Source organism: Platichthys flesus, chromosome 11, assembly GCF_949316205.1.
Source record: "Platichthys flesus chromosome 11, fPlaFle2.1, whole genome shotgun sequence".
In the NCBI taxonomy this organism is placed as follows: Eukaryota; Metazoa; Chordata; class Actinopteri; order Pleuronectiformes; family Pleuronectidae; genus Platichthys; species Platichthys flesus.
This window is the reverse complement of record NC_084955.1, coordinates 1,241,297-1,262,442: the sequence shown is the minus strand read 5'-3', so window position 1 is coordinate 1,262,442 and position 21,146 is coordinate 1,241,297. Positions and strand designations below refer to the sequence as shown.

Sequence of the window (21,146 nt, the reverse complement as noted above, 5' to 3'; positions counted from 1 at the left end):
CGCTGCAATGACGGAGGGCAACACAAGCGCTGGTTGCTTGTTTATTTATTTTTTATTAATAATGAACGTACTGCATATCGTAGGGGTTCCTTATACACACAGACGTTAGTAGAATTAGTACTTACATGTTCCCATATATGGTTCTATAGTACCCGTAAGTATTGTAATTTATAGACATTGTGTGTATGAGTGCGTGTGTGAATGTCAGTCATATTACTTCAGCCACAGGTTTGAGAGAACCACAAAGGGAAATGTGAATCCACCATGTAGACAACTCTACTTTGGTGGTCCCCTTTCTTCTCTCCATAACTTACCACACTCACACACACTCACACACACACACAGACACATACACACTCATATAAGACCTCCAGTCAACACCCCAACCCGTCACTTTATCATTGCACGCATGCACGGCTCTGGTTACACACATATAAGCGGGGCAAAAATTATTAACTTTAGCAAATATGCTTTTCACCATATATTTCTGCTGAATTAAATGACCAACTGTTGGCAAGACTTCTCTCCATTCCTCCTTGATGACGAGGATCCAGCTTTTAAAGAATCATTGTGCGCCCCTTGATGGGTTTCCATTAACTCTTGAGATGAGAAGGCAATTGAAAAGTTTGAAGGGAGCTTTTTTTCTCTCAGTTCACACAGGTCCTGCATAATGTGTAACCTGGTAATGGATTGATATTATTAGTATTTTAAAGCCACATAAAAGTTTTTTGTTTTAAAGAGAAGGCAGAGGGAGAGATCCAGCTGACATGCACATGTAGGATATTTAGCACCGTGAGAGAGAAGGTTCACAAACTGATGTGATGCAGTCTCACACACACACACACACACACACACACACACACACACACACAAACACAATCACAATATGTAAACATCCCTGTCCTGTCTATCGTTTCTGGGGGGCATAAATACAGATACAAACTGCTTTTAGTGACAACTGTTAAATGCAGGTACACTTCACAAGTTGATGCTGACAATGCTCATTGCAACAAGACTTTTGCATGTAAATGAGGAAACGAAAAAATCTGAGGTAACATTCGGCATACTGTGATTTTCCCCTTCAGGTACTACAAGGGTCAATTATCTGTCTACACCATGGTTTTACCCTTTTATATATAAAATCTAAAAAATGTATCTTTGAAGCCCAACAAATAGTTTGATCTACTCTCTCCATGATGCTTTCTGCCATGACTTTATTTTCTTTTGCCTTTAATTAATTCCTCTTCCTCTCCACCCACCGGGCCTGTAGTTCAATTCCTCATTTGTATCCCTGTTTTTTATTTTTCCTCAGTGTGATTCAATCATCATGTGTCCCTAAAACACACTTCTCCTTTTCTCCTCCCACGTTCAATCACACAGGATGTTGTTTCCTGTCTTACCTTTTTAGCCTCTCTTGGCTTCTCCCCCTTCTTTTTATGTGCTCCCTTTTTCTCAGCCCTGTTTCTCCCTTCCTTGTTTCTCCTCTATTCGTACACTTTCTTTCCATGTTCCTCAACCCCCGGTCTGTCTCCCAATCTCCCTCTCCTCTGCAGGATGTTTTTCTACATCTACCCTCTTCTGTTCTTCACATCCCACTTTACTTTGCTCCTTGTTGCTCCATCTCATCTCTCTCTCTCTGGTCAGCTTACAGGATGCTGTTCAGCATTTCTTGCCAACAGGGCTACCGGAAAGAGGCTGAACACAGGCTTGTTTGATGTGCCATCTCCTCTAATTATTTACACCTGGACTCTTTGCTACACATTTTCTGCTCAACAGAAGCACTACTCAGACTCGTTCCTTCGTTCCTTTGGTCCTTCGTTCCTTCATTCCTTCGTTCCTTTGTTCGTTCCTTCCCTCCTTCCTTTGTTCCTTCCCTCCTTCGTTCCTTCCTCCCTTGCTTGCTTGTTTGTTTGCTTCCTTTCTCCTATCCTTCCCTCCCTCTTTCCTTGCATGATTGCTTGCTTCCTTCTACATGCTTGCTTACCTCCTTTCTTCTTTAACTTTCTTCCATCCTTTCTTACTGGCTTCCTTCATTCCTGCCTTTCTTATTTACTTCTTTTCTTGCTTCCTTCCTTTCTTTGCTTGCTTCCATCCTTCATTCCTTCATTTTTTGCTTGCTTGCCTCCATCATTCCTTCTCTCCTTCTTTCCTTCTTTCCTTCTTTCCTTCTTTCCTTCTTTCCGTCTTTTCTCCTTTCCTTCCTTCCGTCCTTCCATTCTTTCCATCCTTCCTACCTTCCTTCTGACACAGTTTTTCTCCATGCAGCCTTATACCTTAAAGACCTAGGGGTTATACATGTCTATTCCACAGAGGCACAGGGGGCTGTCGTGTTTTCATCTCTCAGTCCCTTCTAATAAAACCAGGGTCCATGCAGCCCATTTGCCAGCTCAGTGCAGACTGCGCTGTAACTCTGTTTTGCTTGTTTTCTTTTATTAGTTTGTCCCTTTTTTCTTTCCATTTCTTTCTCTTTGCTTTTTTCCCCATTAAACGTTCTCAGTGCCTGCAGCTGTTTGGATGGCAGTCAGAAGTTTTGGCATTGTGTTGAGTGGTTTGTCAGGAGCCTGGCCCACAAAGGCCACTTCCTCCTCACTGTTTTGTCACTGCATCAAAACACTGACTTGAGTAGAAAAAGCAATAGGATATTAGCAGAGGGAGGAGTGATTGGAGGAGAAAATTAAAAGATAAGTTGAAACATAATGGGGAGGGAATTATGTGAAGATTAAGTGTAGATAAAGTATTAAAGAGAGTGGAAAACAAGGAACAAAAGTGTGGAATTCAACATGAAGATTATCTTCCACACCTCATTAATTTTCATTGCAATATCTTCCTTTCCACTCATTCACTGCAGTAACAGTCTTCTTTTTACTCTCTGTTACTTTCTATGACTTTATCTCTGTTAGCTTCTCTCCTTTTTATGTCTCTAACATTCTGCATGGCCCCTCCTCCTTATTGGAACAAGGTGCAGTGCCAGGAAAATACACCAAACATCCAGACTCAGGCTTATTCCTTGAGAACACTGTTATTCCACATGTAAAGTATGACAGGCTCAAGATGAGGCTGATTGAACGCAGCCTTTATTCCAGCTCTGGCCTGATGAGGCTCCCTGATATGAAGCCGTTTCATCAACCTCTTTGACGGTTGTAGGGGATTCTAGTTACACCTAACCACTTTTCATGTGAAGTTTCCGCCTGTTGGTCATAATCTTTGCTATATTTCCATACAGGAAGTGAGGACGGCTTTGGCTTCACTTAAACCAGTGGTTCCCAAACGTCAGACATTCAATCTCCAGCTCTGTACTCCCTCATTTTTTTTTTGCACACATACAGCCTATAACACTTCCTCGTTTCGCGTGGGAATTGTAGTTCCTTCTGCTGTGAAGCCAACTGTCTTTGCCACGTCCGAAAAACTTCACCTCCCATGATGCCGCGCGGCTCGTCTTAAACTGCTAGCTGGTGCACGCCCACGCTAAATCAACCCGTCTCCTGTAATCCTCGGTGCATGCAGCACGTTCCTCTGCGGGATTTACACTTCGTGCACATTCCCTGCGTACCCCCTGAACCACTTTGTGTAACCCTGTTTGGGAACCGATGACTTAAACACAAATCATTTGATTAATTTAACTAACAATTTAAGAAGTGCTATGTTGTGATGACATGCTTAACATTTCACACAACAGAGCCAGTCACAGCAATCATTGGTGGTGATTTGTGTTCACATGTTTTGTGATATTTTAATTGGAGGAAATAGTTTGTTTGCTTCTCTGTTTGTTGATTCAGTTATAGGTGTTATGATGGCAGCCACATCATTTTTAAATATCTTTAAGCAAAGTAGCTCTTGAATAACTCAGCCAAATCTTTGAAAGGTCACATTAGAAAAAGAACAGACATGAAATTATAAATTAAAAAAGAGCTTACTTTTCTGCTGCCATTGCTTATTCAGACACTTTAAAAAAAAATGAATTATTAATGTTATCAGTAGCAACTTTGCTCTTCTAATATGGTGAGTCAAAATATTTGCTGTAAAAACAACAACATTTTATATCAATAACTTTATTGATATAGCACATTTGCGCATTTGGAGATCGGCGGCTGTGGCTGAGCGGTAGAGTGGTAACCTCCAACTAGAAGGTCAGCATTTGATCCCAGTTATCCCTATCTGCATGTCAAAGTGTCCCAGGGCAAGATGCTGAACACTGAATTACCCCTATCAGAAAAAGAAGGACTGCTCATAGATGCACTGTATGAATGTGTGTGTGAATGGGTGAATGGCAATAAACTGTACAAATGCCTCACAAATGGAAATGGAATGTAATCTAAAATCAAATATGGCTAATAATATAGTAATATATATCTAAAATCAAACACAACAAGTGATATAATACATAATCTAAAAGCAAAGCAAGAGATACATAATAGAATATAATTTTAAAATAAGAAACATAAATAATAGCTAAAAACAATCAAATAAAAGTAAGTTTCGAGAGACGATTTAAAAACAGACACTTAAGTTTCAAAACTTAGTTTCACTACATATAACTTCCCCGAAGGTTTCTACTTAACACATTTAACTTCAGTTCACATTGTCAGACCCAGATTTGTTATATTAATCTTAGTCTACAGTCTTAATCTCCATCTTTTACTTCGAGTTTTTGCTACATTTGCATTTCTTGATTTTAAATATAGTTAGTCTTTTTGTTTAAGTCCTATTCTAATCAATTTCTTTACCTTTTATCCATTCTTCCCTCCCTCTCCTCTCATACAGAAATTTCACTTTTTAAAAACACACTGTGGTATGGATAAATGCAAGATCCACTTCCGAATTATAAACACTGGCTCTGCAGTTCTTCACAGAGGAGGAGAAAGTAGCTGATGTAGGAAGCATGTGTGTCCCAGATTATTGTAATTATTCTATGCTGTTTTTCCTTGCTGATATAAAGCATTTGGACACTATCTCATGAGAAAGCGGTTGTTTTCCTGAAGTCTTGGACAGCACCAAGCATCTCATCTGCTCTCACATTCTTTAAGTCCAGCCTGGCTCCCCTTAAAGCTTGTGATTTAGACATACGTTTTGAATTCTATTATGTAGGAGCTTCCAGCACCAAGTCATTGTATTTTGTTTCCTTCTGTCTTTTGTTGCTGGAAGGAAATTTGAATTAGAACTAAATGTTGTTTAAGGTCAAGGCAAACGTGTACAAGTAGGACCTACTGTTTTAGCTATCTGATTACATGTTTGTTCAGCCTGTCTTCTAAACCTGTAGCATACATTAAAAATTGTCATTCTTTATCCAACGAAGGATAAGACCTTGACATGTAATTCTGTTGTTTCAAACATTTGTCAGAATTCAACAATTGCTGTAAACAACTTGTAATCAACTTCAAAGTACACTGCCAAAGACCTTCATCTCACAGATAAAAATAAGCATCTTCAAACATAAACAAATGTCCATATGTACATTAATGTGAACCAGCTTAGCATTACTGAAACGCTTAATCAATATCAAGTGTAAAAAAACACTAGTGGCTCTTGCTGTTGGTTCCATAAATCGAGTCTAATCTTACAGCTCCATAAAACACCCTCCTCGCCAGAGCATGAACTGAACACTTTATGTGCCGAAGTTAATCTACAGGAATGCTCTGAAGAATGTAACCATCTTGGTTTCAGACTCATATCGTGGATTTTTATTGCATGTGCCTGTACATGCGAAGCATTATATTTTAATGTATAATGCATTTACAGTTTTGGTATTTATGTGTGTTTTTATGCCTCTTAAAAGATTTGGGAATAATGAGGAGTATCATTATCATGGAATTATTGGGGTTATGGCCAAAATTGTTGAAAAGTACTGGTACATACATTTAAACAGTAAAACAAATAATTATTAATGTTATTATAAGTGCGGACCAAAAAACAGCTGAATCAGTAGGACTAAATAATTTAATTGAATAATCGCAAGACAACAGGGACAGGGTTTCAATTTTGACTCCAGCTAAAGTATTATTTTACTTTCGTTAGAGTTAAAGTAGTATTAAGGCATGTGTCTGTTCTTCTTAAACTTGAAGAAAATGACTGCATATGAGGGCAAGCCAGATCCTTGACCTCCCCTGCCATGTTCCTCACTGCAGCCAGTTATGAATAATCTACTCCACTCATGTGTTTAGCAATTAGTTAAAGATAAGGCCTTTCAAATCAAAATGGCGGTAAGATTACATAATTTTGAAATTGCTTGGGGGGGGACACAAATCTGGTTTCAATCAGAGGTCTGAGGAAGTCAGCGAGGCATTCCCTTCACACCTCCACATCAGGGACTTGCTGCTAAAACTCCGCCTGACATGTTTTATAAAAGCAGTGTTATAGTTTCACAGCAGGGAGGAAGCATCTGATCTGTTACTGCAAACAGAGGAAGTGATTTCACAAGCACTGACCCATTCATTTTCTTAGGGAAAATGGTAGCTTTGTCTGTGGTGACGCGCACTCACATAGATGACTCGTAGTAATTCGCAGCAGCTTCACAAGCGTCTACTATAGAGGATTTAAGACAGACATATAGTGCACACACAGATGCACACACAAACCTGTCACTGATTTCTGCAGCAGCCACAACTCCAGTTTTCCCAAATGAGGATCCATGGTGCTTTTCTGTGTAGATACTTCACAGATCTACCTACTGTACTCAGTGCTCCTAAAAAGTCAGAGACTGTCCCTGTTTCCAAAGAATGTTCCATGCATGGCGACATGCAAGCTGAAGCAGGAGAACAGAGTTAAAGATATACAGACCTTGTGTGTACATGAATGCGTGTGAAAGTGCGTGCGTATGTGTGTGTTAAAAGCTAAAAACAGAAGCAGTGGAGATGAGGACAACATCTGTGCTGTTAGTCTGATGCAGAGTACTTGAGAGTGACTTCTAAGTTTGGAGTTGTTTCAACATTTTGACTGATGTTCCGCCAACGATATGTGATATTATATAGCTTAAAAAATACTTTTTGATGTAATGTGTTAATAAATGAGTCGGTATCCAGCATCTGATTGTAGCAAACAATTTTTTTACTGCACAATGAATCATTGAGTATGATGAAGGATTAGCAGTAATTTGTATAGTCTCTGGCATGTGTGAATTCCATGAAATTCACCAGTTGAAGCTGAAGGAAATATCTATCTTTTCGTATGTATATCTTTGTAACAACCTTTTTGTCTTGGATATTTTGTTGTTTTGTATTTAGTATTTTTTACTTCCCTTAGAAAAGCTCCAGACATCAAAACTCTTTTTAGTAGCAACAGCATATAAGTCCTCAAGTCTCTTATTCTGCTGACTTGCCTTCTTCCACAACATAATTTTCCCCTCTCACTCAAAGGGCTGCTCAGCAATCAAATTCCAAACCCTAATTACTGTAATTGGTAGATGCAAATTAACAGCAATTGGACTTGACTAGGGTTATAAATCCACATCTCAGAAGCTGCCGAACTTCTGGCAATTCAGAGTGGACCACCGTAGGCCGGGGTGCTTAAGTAATTGCAAGTTTCATGAATCATAATGCTTATGAATTCCACCTCTGCACACAAACAGGCCCAGTGGGACTCCACTTTAAGCCACTGGGACTCATGGTAAACTGATTGAGAAGCCAATGCGAAGCTTTGGCCTCTCCACAACAGAAATACCATGGAGAGTTGCTGGATGCTAATGGTGTTTGGCTAATGACACTTCAAGTCACAGGGAAAGAACATCAAAACCTAATTTTCTTTTTTTAGAATGTAAGTATATATGTTGGTTTCACACAACACTCCTTTTGGATGTTACTTTAGCGTTTGAAAAAGTGTGCCCTTGAAAAAATATTTCAAGGGCACATCTAGCTTGTTTTCTCGTGTTTCCGAGGCATTTGTTCTTTCAGTTCTACTATAAATTAGTTTGGCTCGGCGCAAATCAAAAGAATATGAACACTCGTGACTCGTAAAAATAGCACTACTTTGTACCGATCTATTTAGCTTGACTTGGTCAAATGAAGTCTGAGATTTCAACGAAATTCTACTCAGTATGTATGTTTAACACAGAGAGCAGTAGCATTTACATCCACTTCTTCCCCTGTTGTACGTGAAAGTAGACATATATTACATGTGATTGTTATGGAAATGAAGTGAAAAACAGCTCAAGGGTTGCGGGTTCAGGTTGCGGGTTTCAGAGTGACGGCCAGCGGCACTTGGTATTACCCCAGTGCTTCCTGCCCCACTGGCCTCGGCCAGGGGATGTGGAGGGTGTGGTTGAGAGGGGGAGGTGGGAGGCCCATGAAAGGCAAGAGCCATGAGACACCCTGCCCCACAGGATTCTCTCGGCAAGAGGCTTTATTACAGCCCACGGCTCCCACACTTTTACCATCAAGCCCTGAACCTCAACCAGATCCCATTGTGGTTTGTTTTACAACCTTGAACCACTGTTAGCCTTCAAAACCTCAGCATGGTAATCAGGCTCTCACAAGATTCCACTTTCGCTCTTGTTCAACAAATGTTTTTTTCTTATTTACTCAATGGCTCTGTCTCAATAACACAAACTATATTTTCTTTTTCTTTTTACAAATCATTCTCTCCTATCATGCAAGTTTTATATTCAGAGTCTGTATGTTATTTCAACACAGCTGTGTGCAGCAGCAAACTAAATCCCTTACTTGTTACACCTAATACCACCATGGCAAGGACCAGCTGTGTGAGTCTCCATGAACTTATTTGTTGTTTATCTTAATTAGCTAATTATTAACTTATTATTAACTGATGTGTTATTCGTGTGCCCAGAGGGTTCATCCTCAAATTCGATGACCACTTCACCAAACAATCCCAAATCTGCAACAGGTTAAATACTCAGTCTTCCTTACAAGTCAGTCTCATAGCACAAATCTTGACTGATGCCCTGCCCAGCACATGCATAGATCCAAAGAATCCTAAACAGAAGAACGTAACGTGCAATTAATTGCCTATTTGCAAATTTGTCTGTCCATCTTCCAGAGGAAGTGCTCACAGTGCCTTTTACTCCACGATGACGTTCTAGTGAATCTCTCTTTCCAAGTTTTGCATTTTAGATACATAACAGTGACATGTCTTTACTATTTTGTGTTTTTTCCACTTGAGGAACTTGGGACTTGAATTAGATGGAGTCTTTTACTTCGGGCCATAATAAGATTGGATTGGAGCCTTCATATTTCAGCACTGATGCAAAATCAGCCCAGTGACTTTTCAAATCGAGTCAAATTGGATTTAAATTGTGTCAGAAGAGGGAGAGATGTTTCATACTATAATAGCCATCAAACAGAGCATTTTTTCTCAGGGGTTTTGATCCATTTTCATAAATAGCAGAATTTTTTCATAAAAAATAATGTTTCTGTGGTCTTTTCCTGCAATTAAAATAAGGTTGGCTCAGGAACAAGGGCAAAACTAAGTACAAGAATTTATCTCCCTTTTCAAACTACAATCCAGGCCTCCCCCACCACCGCCTATGCTTCCACAGCCGAGAAGGCACGTCATCATGTACCATGTCACCACATGATAGTGGCGGGCAGATGTCTAGTAATGGCAGACCCAGAGACTCAGCAGAAGGGTGTGGTCCACCTGCCTTTTTTTTATTTTTTATTTGATGTATATGGTGGGCAGAGTGAGTGGCATGAATTTCCCGTGGTGTTTTCTGATTCCTCTAGACCAAGCAGTGTGGTCTTTACATGACCAATCAGATATGTCAAACCACCAGTGTTTTCCCCCACATATACAACAAGAAAATCTGGCTTCAATTATTATTGCATCCCAAAGGGAACTTCAAAAATTCCTCCCTTCCTCATTTGTCAAAAATGAAGCTCTCGTTTCCTGTGATTGGCTGAAATATGTCTTTTGATATTAAATCACAGTGGTTTCCACTGGCTGCATGACCAAGACAAATGTTTATCATATTTATTTATGTCATTGGAGATGACCCTGCTGCTCAGCAATGCAGCGACTTGGCTGCAAACTCCCATGTAATGTTGATTATGAGTAAGAGAGTCTCCTAAATAAGCTGAAGTTAAGAGATAATTTGGAAAGCATATGAGGTAACTGTGGTTTGTTTAATGTGAAAATTACAGTTTGGGGTTGGGGAGGGTGATGGAGGTACTGTTACAAAAGCCCTAATGAATCTAGACTGACACATCCCACCCAAAACTTACAGGGCTCTAAGTTTGATTTATATTATACTCTGTTGATAAATGTGGTTCCAAATGTTGATTAAGGATCTGTTTCACTTGTTTGTATGTCAACAAATCCAGTCATGCACCTCTGATCTCCCATTGCCATTGTTTTTGTACTTGGTGCTTATTGTCATAACATCACTCTCTGGTAGAGGCGTTTCCAGTGTGGCTACGGAGAGGAAACGCTATATGAAAATTACCATTGACGTTGCAGAAACAAATAAAACTTCTCATGCTGCCACTACATCTGTAGCCATTTTAAGCCCTTATTTATACCATTTAAGCTCTCATTTGAACTCACCAGCACAAATAAACATATCATAATGAACCAAAAGCCCTGATGTCATATGCAGATGTTGAAATTTGATTATTCCTTTTGCCTTGTTAATTTTTCAGGATCTAGTCTCTCACCGGCAAAATAGATGACATCATTTTTTCTTGCCACCGATGGGACAGTTTTACTCACTTGACTGTTGAAGTTCAGAGACAGAGACATCTTATTTACCATGGTTCAGTTTGTGTATTCTGTAGAAGTCCTGTGTTTCTGAAGACCGAAATAGAAAAAAGAGGGTCCGTAAGATTCCCACTAGTGATGGGAAGTTCGGATCTTTTTACCGTGTCGGTTCTTTGAATCTCGTTCACTAGAATGAACGAATCTCTTTTTGAGTCATTCGTTCGTTTCAACGGGGGGGGGGGGGGGGGTGCAAACGATCCAAAGACTCTTACCCGGCAGATGAACGAATCGTTCAACTCCCGACGTGTTTCGTTCATCTGCCCACAGAGTCTTCGGCCAACGTGTCGGCCACACAGAGCGAGCTCGGTGACCGCGGTGCGGGCGGCGGACGGGAAAATCGCTCCTCGGAAAAGCAAGCCGAGCTCCGGGGCGGCGGGGCTCCAGAGCCCCCCGGTCACCTACATGCACATCTGCGAGACGGAGGTGATCAGCTGTTCCTGCTGCGGCCCGGCGCCTCCATACCGCTGCACGTCCACCCGGACATGAACGGCATCTACGGAGCTGCTGATCCGCACGCTGCCAGCACATCCAGCTGGCCCGCCGCATCCGCGGACACAGAGCTTAAACTGCTGCTGATCCACTCACTATAACAACGCCGCATTCCTACACTTATAAAATGTAATTCAATGTGGAATAATCCAAGTATTTAGAATACGTTACTCAGATTAGTTAATGTAACGGAATACGTTACAGATTCAATTTTTTGGCATGTATTCTGCATTCTGTAACATAATACGTTTTGAAAGTATCCTTCCCAACACTGGAAATGTTACTGACTTGAGAGCAGTAGGACACCTATATTTAAAAAAAAAATGTCTCAAGATGGTAAATTTGCACACACTTTTTAAAAAGTGCATGCCTTGTGTTTATACTTAAAATGACTTTGATTAAATTACTTAAATGCACACCGATTTGTTATTCTGGTTTCTGTAATGAGCAGTTAAATAAAAATGTGGGAAAGAATATTGTACAGTATCTAATATTGTGTTGGTCATATTCAAATCATTCATTACGTTTTTTTTGGGGGGAAAGAGAGGATAAAATAAAAGAATCGCAGTAAAATCTTAATCGCAATATTTGGGGGGGGGGAAATCGCAATTAGAGTATTTCCCCATATCGTTCAGCCCTATTCAAAAGTCATAATGACTGGTTTTGTTATTTTCACTTTACATTTACACTTACAGTTTAGTGCAGTGTAATTATTTCCCGTGAATAATTAAATGCCAGTGTGACTATAAATGACAATTTAAAACCATACAAACTGTCATGTTTTACTGTATATAATAGAGGAGGTTTTCTTAAAAAAAATATGATCTGCCACACAAAAGCTGTCAGTCATGGCTGCTTTTTAACAGCGGTCCCGCGATAGGGAATGAGGTATCTGTTTCCTCTTCTGAGCCTATGGAGGTCACGTGGAAAATGATCCAAAGACTCGTACCCGGCAGATGAACGAATCGTTCACCTCACGACCGTGTTTTCAGATCAGTGACTCGTTCTTCTGCCAACAGAGTCTTCGGATCAGTGATTCGTTCATCTGCCGGATACGAGTCTTTGGATCATTTTCCACGTGACCTGCAGCAGCCTATGCAACAGTCCCGATGCGCGGCCACGAGAAAATGAACGAATCACTCTTTGAGAGGACTCGTTACTCCAGAGTCCTTGTAACGATTTGTTCAAAATGAACGAATCGTTCACGAACGACACAACACTAATTACCACTCTCTAATAGACTGCTGTGTTATGAAGCCATTGCCATAACCTTTGTTTACTGGTAATGATAATCTGGCCTGAATCAGAACTTTATAAAAGGCAAATAATTCCACCTGAGGCCTGTTTGTCATAAATCCTCTAGTAAGAATTGTGTGGCACTAAACCACTGAGCAGGTAAAAGGAAAAAATAAGTCAATCGTTGTTGGGCCAAGACCTTTTGAATGGCAATCTGTAATAGACTACCTAGTTTACTCCTTGGGTCATGTGCTTTATTGTAAATGAGTACATCAAGGACACCCTGATCCATTGTGACTCCTGCAAGAACTAATTATTAATTAATACATGGACATGAACATATGCTTGTTGAATGTGACGACACTACTCCCTGCAATGTGGTGTGAACAAGGTACACTTTCCCAAAGATCTAAGCCTCAGCCTGACCTGGTCTTTCTAGGACTATTAGCATGCTACATGATTTTTATTGACCCAATCAAATAGCCTTTTCCTTCTCTTCCCCCCAGACGTGCACTGAACCTTGGCATCCTGCGTGACCCAGGTTCAGAGGTAGAGGACCGTCAGTACCAGGTCGATCTCCATTCCATCACCATTGGAACAGCTCATTGGGAGCAACTTAAGCCAGAGAAGGAGGGAATGAAAGGTGGTGTATCAGCAGAGAGTGAGAGGAACTCGCAGAACCCAGCCCTGGAATGGAACATGGCCAGCAGGTTCGGATACACTAAAGCACCTACACAAGTCATCTTTTAACCTTCAACAATGTTAACTGCTCTGTGCATAGGAGGCCGTGAGCATAGGAAATGAATGAAAGGTGAAATAATACATTTAACTAGCTAGTTATCTTTCTCAAAACTTGGATAAAAAATCCAGGAATGGCCTTAATAATAATCGATTATTAACATAATCAATAGAATATTTTCATCTGCATTTTTGTTAACCTGTTGTTTTGACTCCATTATCAAAATGCTCAATGGTGTTCTTTTGTTTCGCAGCATTTTGGGGGGTAAAATGTGCTTTATTTCATTATATTTAGCCGCAGCTGCATGACTCAACACTGAAGTGGCAGTTGGTTGGTCCACAACTTTTGATCCAGAATGAAATGTCTTTGCATAGATTCTATGAACATTTTGCATATACATTCTTGGTTTCCAGAAGATAATTACTAAAGAATTTGGTAATTCCCTGACTTCTTGTCATAACATTACCAGCAGGTCAGATAGTTCCCCTATCCAAGGAAATATCTCAACTTTTTCATTTGATTGTTCATTATTAATATTACAACTTGAGAAGCTTCGTCTTGTCTGTTCGAATTCGACATTTGCCAAATTCCCAAGTATTTGTTGTGCTCATCCAGGTAATATCCTAGCTTATGAACATAGTCTATTAGTCAGATCTCAGGATCTTGAGTTGCAGTTTCCGCTACCTGCTCCTGCAGTTCATGCTAGCATAGCCTCGGCTCAATGTCTCTTCCGCCTTGCATCACTCTGCTTTAGCTTAACAATTATATCTAGTCCACGATATTTTCTTACACTTAGAGCGTCACACCTCAGCCATCGAACTTCAGGACCTTGTGTTGACAGGTAGTCTGGCTACCTACTCCTGCTAGCATAACTTTTCACCTTCCTTAGCCTTGTATCGTAGCTAGCAAAACATCATGCCATCTGTGGCTTGTGGATGTCCATGGACAATTATTTACATGGACATCCACATATTCCGGTTATGGAGCAAGAAGAAGTTTTAAGAAGAAAAAGAAGAAGAAGACGCAGTAGATGGCGGTTATGCAGCTTAATGTCAGTTGCTATCTGCCAATCAGCCAAACAAAGAAGAAGCGGGAGAGAATCCTTCAACCAAGTCTTGAGTCATCCCTCCTCACAACGCTCACCTGCACAGTCACCACTTCCTCAGTCATTGGCTTCTACACACCACGTGGTGGCGGAATGGGTTGTGTCCTGCCATGAGAACCCACAGGTGGCTTCTACTTGGCCCCTCTTCTTCACACAAACACTTATAGTGGCGGTTCCATAATTAGGAAAGTCTGCTACTCGAACGCAGTCACTTATTGCATCCCTAGAGCCACAGTCGCAGTCATCCTTAAAAAGCTCCAGAGGCTATCTTGCTCACTCCAATCATTCTTAACCCGAGTTATAGCTCAAGTGGGAACCAACAAACACAACTCGGCTGCAGTCTGATCTCACCATGAATCATTTCAATCATTTTTTTAACTTCCTGAAGACTTGCTGTAAATCTGTCTTCATATCTAGTCCTATGCCCACACTGGACCATGGAGTTTGGCGATACTCAGTCTCAAAGCTGGCTCCAGTCCCCTTGCTTAGCGAACATTCTTGGCTTTGCTGACAATTTGAATCTGTTGTGGGAGCGCTCTACCTTCATCATAAAGGATCCATGGGTAGCTGAAAGTCAGCAGCTAATTTGCAGCATGTTGTAGATTCTGCTGCATGAGACTGGGCTTTTGAGATGGGCTTTTTGCTCTCCAGACCAACCCCTTGGAAACGACTTCCTCAAGTCTGGTACATCAGAGTACTGCACCCAATAGCTTCTCCTATGGGCCATATTCACCATCAATTAAGCATTATAAACAACCTATGAAAAATATTACATTTCATATAATTTGTATATACAAAAATACAAATCAAAACCATTTACCATATAACCACTGATATATGTATGCAGAACAAACATACAAATACTTGAATAAAGGTTGTACTCCTGACTCCCCTCAACTGGTGTAAAGTATTCAATTCAATTCAATTTTATTTGTATAGCGCCAAATCATAATATGCATTTTTGCAAGGCATCATTAACTGGAAGGAACATCTAGTCCAGTGGTCATCAACCTTTTCAAGCCAAAGATCACTTTTTAATTCTCAGCGTAAGCCGAGATCTACCACCCTGATATCTTCCAAAAAGAATGCTTAGGAGGATCATATATTATTTTTGTAATTTTGGTTAAAGACTCAATATAAAAGCATAAATATACACAAGGAAGGGCAGTTATGCAACTTTATCTATTCAATGCAGAATGTACATTAACATCAATTCAACATGTTCTGCAGAGGAACTGCTACTGCAGGATGGTGTTTTTACGTAGGCTTTAATTGCCTTGAATATGGCCACAAAGTGCTGACTTTGTATAAAAGTAATCCTGTTAACTCAAATTAATACTAGTACTAAACAGTATTTTTTTCAATCAAAAGAATGGATTCGGTCAACAGAAAAGCTAGAGTGCTTTTATTTTGAAGCACATACAGAAAGCATTGCAACCATTTGTTTTTGTGACATAAATTCAACAAATAAACATAAAAAAACTGCTGCTCGAATTTTAACCCAAAAAATGTAGGTCTGTGGAATATAAATGGTTCAGGTTCAATACATATACTGTACATATTCTCTCACATAATATATTTCTTTACACTGTATATATTAGTTTAACTCCATTCATTTGTTTAATATATTTCTATATTTTTTTATATTTCTATTTATTTCTGCTGATCTCCTTTTGCTACTTTAATATTACAAATTTCCCCATTGCGGGACTAATAAAGGACTTCTTATTCTTATTCTTATCCCTTCACTGGTTGCCAGTTTAATTCAGGATTGCTTTTAAGAATCATTCAATAACTTTCAAAGCTAAATGTGGGCTGGTCCCTAGGTACATTACACTCTTGGTCGCAAATTAAGATTGGCTAGCCTGTCTTTAATAGCTGTCCTTAGGCCAAGGCTGGTTACTCCGTCAGGGCCCCAGGGCTCAGTTAAAAAAAGTCATATAGGTAATGATGTCTGATCTACTGAGCGGGCCACATGGCTAGAGATTTCTTCCAGTTAATGAGAGAGTTTTTTCTCTTCACAGTTGCCCAAGTGCTTGCTCATGGTGGGAACGGTTGGGTTCCTCTATAATATTTATTATAGTAAAATAAATATTATGGTCTCGATTAATATATGGTTTGGGCTTAAAATTGAGGTGAATATGTCCCTGATATCCACTCACCTTTTTTATTTTTTTATTTTGTGAAGCACTTTATAACCTTGTTTAGATAAGTGCCATTCAAATAGAGTTGTTATTATTGTTATTATTTCCACCCATTATCCATTCCATCATTATGTACTCCGCTTATCCTTTGAGTGTCACAGGCAACTGTAGCCAAACCCAGCTAACATTGGGCGAGAAACGGGGTACACCCATGACAGGACTCCATACCATCACATGGCCAACATACTGAGAAAAACAACCATCTAATTCACACCTTCAGACTTAGTTGACAATTAATACCTGCATGTCTTGATTAGGAGTAAAGAAGAAGGTGTTTGTCAGCTGGGAGTTACAAACCAAGAGCTTCCTTGTTTTGAGGTCACAGTGCAAACCACTGCACCACCATGCCACCCTGAATGGAGGTTTATGACCTTGAATCTCATTTCTTATTGTAAATCATTACACCCTTTGTCAGACGCTGTTACTGTGATCTGTTGTGAATGTCTAATGTTTCATCTCATCAGTCTTAATGTGAGAGCAGCATGTTGTTATTGAGTTAGCTCCCAACATGGAGCCATCATGTACAGTGGTAATTACAAATCCTGTCATTTTTTTTTATAGATTCAGGAGCTAAAACATGCATGAGTGTAACAGCCTGTTTGGCCCCACAACCTTTTTTTCCACTCGTGTTTTAAGAGGGAACAGGCCCAAAACTCACAGAATCACAGGCAACGAGTCCAGATTTGTTCCCTGTCAACTAAAAATAAGCCTTCTGGAAGAATTCAGTACAGAATCAACACGGTTGAGACCGAGAGCTCACAGGTCATCACAGCTTAGTGTGGCTGACTGTGATACTCACACCTTTCACACAAACATAGACACACCCAGGTAAACTGTAATACACATGCACACAAACCCTCATTCATTTTCATTATGAAAACTATTTTCTTTCCTCCTATCAACACTTAATATATACATACACTTAATATTTGGAGCTCTGCCAGGAAAACACATACTGCTGTTGGTGAAACTAATGCTGAGCCCTCTTCTCTCAGGCTGCATTAAGACCCTTTATTGTGACAACCACTCAGCATTTATTTAAAGGAGACCACTTCTTACAGTTTCTTCTTCCTGGTTTGGGGTCTAGCTACTGTTTGCTTTTAACAACATTGGATATTGCTTGTCTAAACAATGTCCACAAACATTCAAAAATGTCAGACAACCTGTTCATTGTCTTAAAAGATGCATGGTAAAAGTGAGTATGCATTAAAGCCAAACATGTTTGGTACTTTGAGTGAATGGAACAGAGCTTTTGGACTGGTTTATGTGTTCCACACATTATTGCTTTGTCCTGCTGATAATAGCGATAACTAATAACTTCTTAAATCTAATTGTTTATTTCTCATTTTAGATTAGGCTTTCAGCCAAAATAAGTCAGAGTAAGAAAGTAAGTAGAGCTATAGTGCTTTACCATTAGTCTGTACTTATTTCGGTCTACCAAATAGTTTGACCAACTTAATTAAAAAACTCTTTGTTATGCTCTTCTTGACCTGTTAAAAGGCCCTTTTAATTAGCAGACTTGGACCAATGTTAGCGTTCTACTCTCTTACTATACTGAGTCTGACAAGGCTGACCATCTTACTTGACCAAAGAGCTACTGTGGCTTGAACCACATTAGTTATTTCTTGCTGTCATCATGACTGTGTCAATGAACAGACGGCCTAAGCCAGATTGTCTGAAAGGGAGATGAGGTGAGATTCTGGGCTCATACGTTGGGCTCTAGAAGATGCTTACTACCTTTACAGAAGGCCAAACTTTCTTAAGTACGTATGGATTTGTCCTCAGAATTTGTTTATCAGATAACCTAAAAGGTAATTAAGCATATACTTTTCTCCTCAAAGGATTTAACACTACTGCTTTCACAGTGACTTTTTATAACTACATCGATTAATCAGATGTTTTTACCTGAGGATTGCATCAAATTTTGTCTGTTGAAATGACCACTGAATTCTTTTCCTCCCATTTGTTCACATTTTTATATCCAAATATGTTGAATTGTGTGTTTGGTCGTGCTGGGAAAGTCAAAGTTGCTGCTGTTATTAAGGTTTGTGAATTTCCCTCCACACTCAGTTTTAGCTTCCAAACAAATCATTCAAGGTGGCTGTGGTTGCCTCTCTCCATGCTGTTGCAGGAACAGCAATGGAGGCCCTGTTGGAAAACGGGCTTTTCTGTACTACTGTGTGCGGCATGGTATACCCCAGCCACAGTCACCATCCAATCTAATCATTACTGGGCATGTGATTTAGAAAGTTCTACGCACCACTTCCAAAGTTTGCACCTTTCCCTCATTCCCTACATCGATATCTCCATCCCACCCACCTCTGTCCAGCTTTAGAATTGAGGCATGTTCACTTTGCAGTTTTCGGGGGGACAGTTTAAGTAGTTGCCGATCTGCAGTGGCCTCAGTTGGCTTCCTGAGGTTTTGGGAGGAAATTCCAGCACCATGGAGCCACTGACAGGATCTGTCCTCGTCACAGTGTGCAATTGCCGGCAAGGAAAGGCCCTGTGTCAGGGAACTGTGAACTCTCCCGTCTCCCCTCCTGTCAGCCTCCCAGTGCTTGCCTCTCTCATTGTGTCCATTCCACTGATATCTCCAGATACTGTCCAAACTGTTTAGTTTAGCATGTAAGAGAAATGTTTTTTTTCCATCTGTTTTGTCCACACCCGTTCGAAGGTGTACGCATTCTTAGGCACACTGAATCCAGTCAGAGGACCCAATGTTATTTGTAAACCGAGACTTGCACCTCATAGCTTTGCTGGTGAATGATAGCACCTGTCCACTGTAATGGGACACTCATTGTTTCAATCCCTGTCTGAGGGGAGATAAGCCAACACCAATTGGCCTCACAGATCATTTGACCTCTGAATTAGGCCTCTCTCTTGCTCTTAATGTAAAGAAATATGTCAGAAAAGAATCCCTTAAGGGCACTGGTAATGCACATTTGTGTAGTAGAAGTGAATATGATATTGGATCTGCTTAAGTACTGTACTCTAGGCCACCTAGAAACAGGGCTTTTTATAATCCCGGCCAACTATAAATATTGGAAGCCGTACCCTTGATTGTTTTAGTAGCAGCAGATGTGCCACCTTATAAAGCCCACGCGTGTATTTGTTTTACTGCTAACAAATGTTCCCACAAATATGACCTGATTGTGGGAATGAACATTGGTGAAATGGAGAGAGATGATGTGAGAAGTTCTCAGTTTGATCTTGTGTATACAATTTAGGGGTGTTCCCAATTGAAACTTGTCAAATAATGTCTCACTCTACCTTTAAAACCATATTCAAGCATGCAACTAAGATGTGTTAGACCAGAACTCTAAAAAAGACCAGGAATATTTCACAGGTCAGTTTTGCAAAATCAATTTTGAAGTCTTGTATTTTGAGTTCAGCTTGTCATCCCACTGGTTTTATTTTGAAAAGCCACATCAAGTTTGAAATGTCTGCCTGACAGCTAAAGGCATAACAATAGCTCAGTTGTGAGCATTTTGTGGTTTTGACTGTATTGTATTGACTTGTAGACCTTGGACAGTTTTCCAAAGATTTTACGACTGGTAACCATAACAGGTTATTAGTAAATAATGTATGGTCCCTTATGGTTACTGTTTATTGTTGTGTAATGTTCGAATTACTTCAAAGCCAAGTGATGAATATTTTAACAATATAATGTGTCCATCGAGTTGCTCTAAGATAAATTATAATTAAGCCTAATATATATCTCCAACTGGAGACCCGTTGTTTGTTATTTTCTCCATATGTTGAAGAGTATGTTGAATGAGAACAGTTTTTAATCTGGTTTGTATCTGTGGACAGTATTCGGAGGCACCAGGAGCGCCGGGCCATCCTGACGCCAATCCTGACTGACTTTTCCGTTCGAGTGACAGCAGCTCCAGCAATCATCTTCAGCAAGAGTCTCTCTCCAGACAGCGGAACGACAGAGGTCAGTTTTGACAGAGCTTTTCATGATTTCAGCAATTCAGCGTCCCTCTTAAAAGTATTAAAAGTAATTTTAGAATAGAATTTATCTGTATTGTGGCAAAATTAACAATAGATGGTCATCAGAGAAAATACTTATTTCCCCCCCCCCCTGCTTTGTAGAGGTGGGTTCACTACTTTCACTGACATCTTGTGCCCTTTGACCATGAACTGTTACAGTAATGATTACAACCATTACTCTCACAATCCATTGATCAAATGAAAATAGACATAGATTATGTCAGATGTCAGAAGTATTTACGTTTTTTTTCAGGACATACAGTAACATACTCATTAGGAATCCCTCAGCCAGTCTGCCATGTAATGGAGGCTTTTGACCCACAGAGTTCAAACCTTTCTGCTTATACAGCTGATGTTTTCTGGCACAGCTGCCTAAGACTTCCTGTCTTTTTGATGCTTTGTCCGACCATGCTAACGTGCCCCTTGACAATGCATAACAGCTAATCCATAGTTTATACTGACACACACAAAAGCATACAAGCAGTTTTGTCTCATGACTTCAGAGGACATTACAGTGACATATTAATGTTATGGGGCATGGTTTCTGTCCCAATAAGACCACATCGATACCCATTATGTGACGTAGGTCCTGACAAAATCAGTATTTCCTACATTGCACAATCACACACACACGTGTTGTTGTTGTTCAATCTACGTGAAGACACTGGCTTTA

At 40.0% G+C, this 21,146-nt stretch overlaps 1 protein-coding gene across 1 annotated transcript in view; it reads left to right on the top strand.

Annotated features, from left to right (window-relative positions):
* The window catches only part of LOC133965264 (intermembrane lipid transfer protein VPS13B-like), a 304,206-nt gene that overhangs the window by 183,512 nt on the left and 99,548 nt on the right, over nucleotides 1-21,146 (top strand). The window contains 2 exon segments of the mRNA XM_062399726.1: nucleotides 12,936-13,139; nucleotides 20,291-20,417. Of these exon segments, the coding sequence (XP_062255710.1) occupies nucleotides 12,936-13,139; nucleotides 20,291-20,417 (331 nt within the window).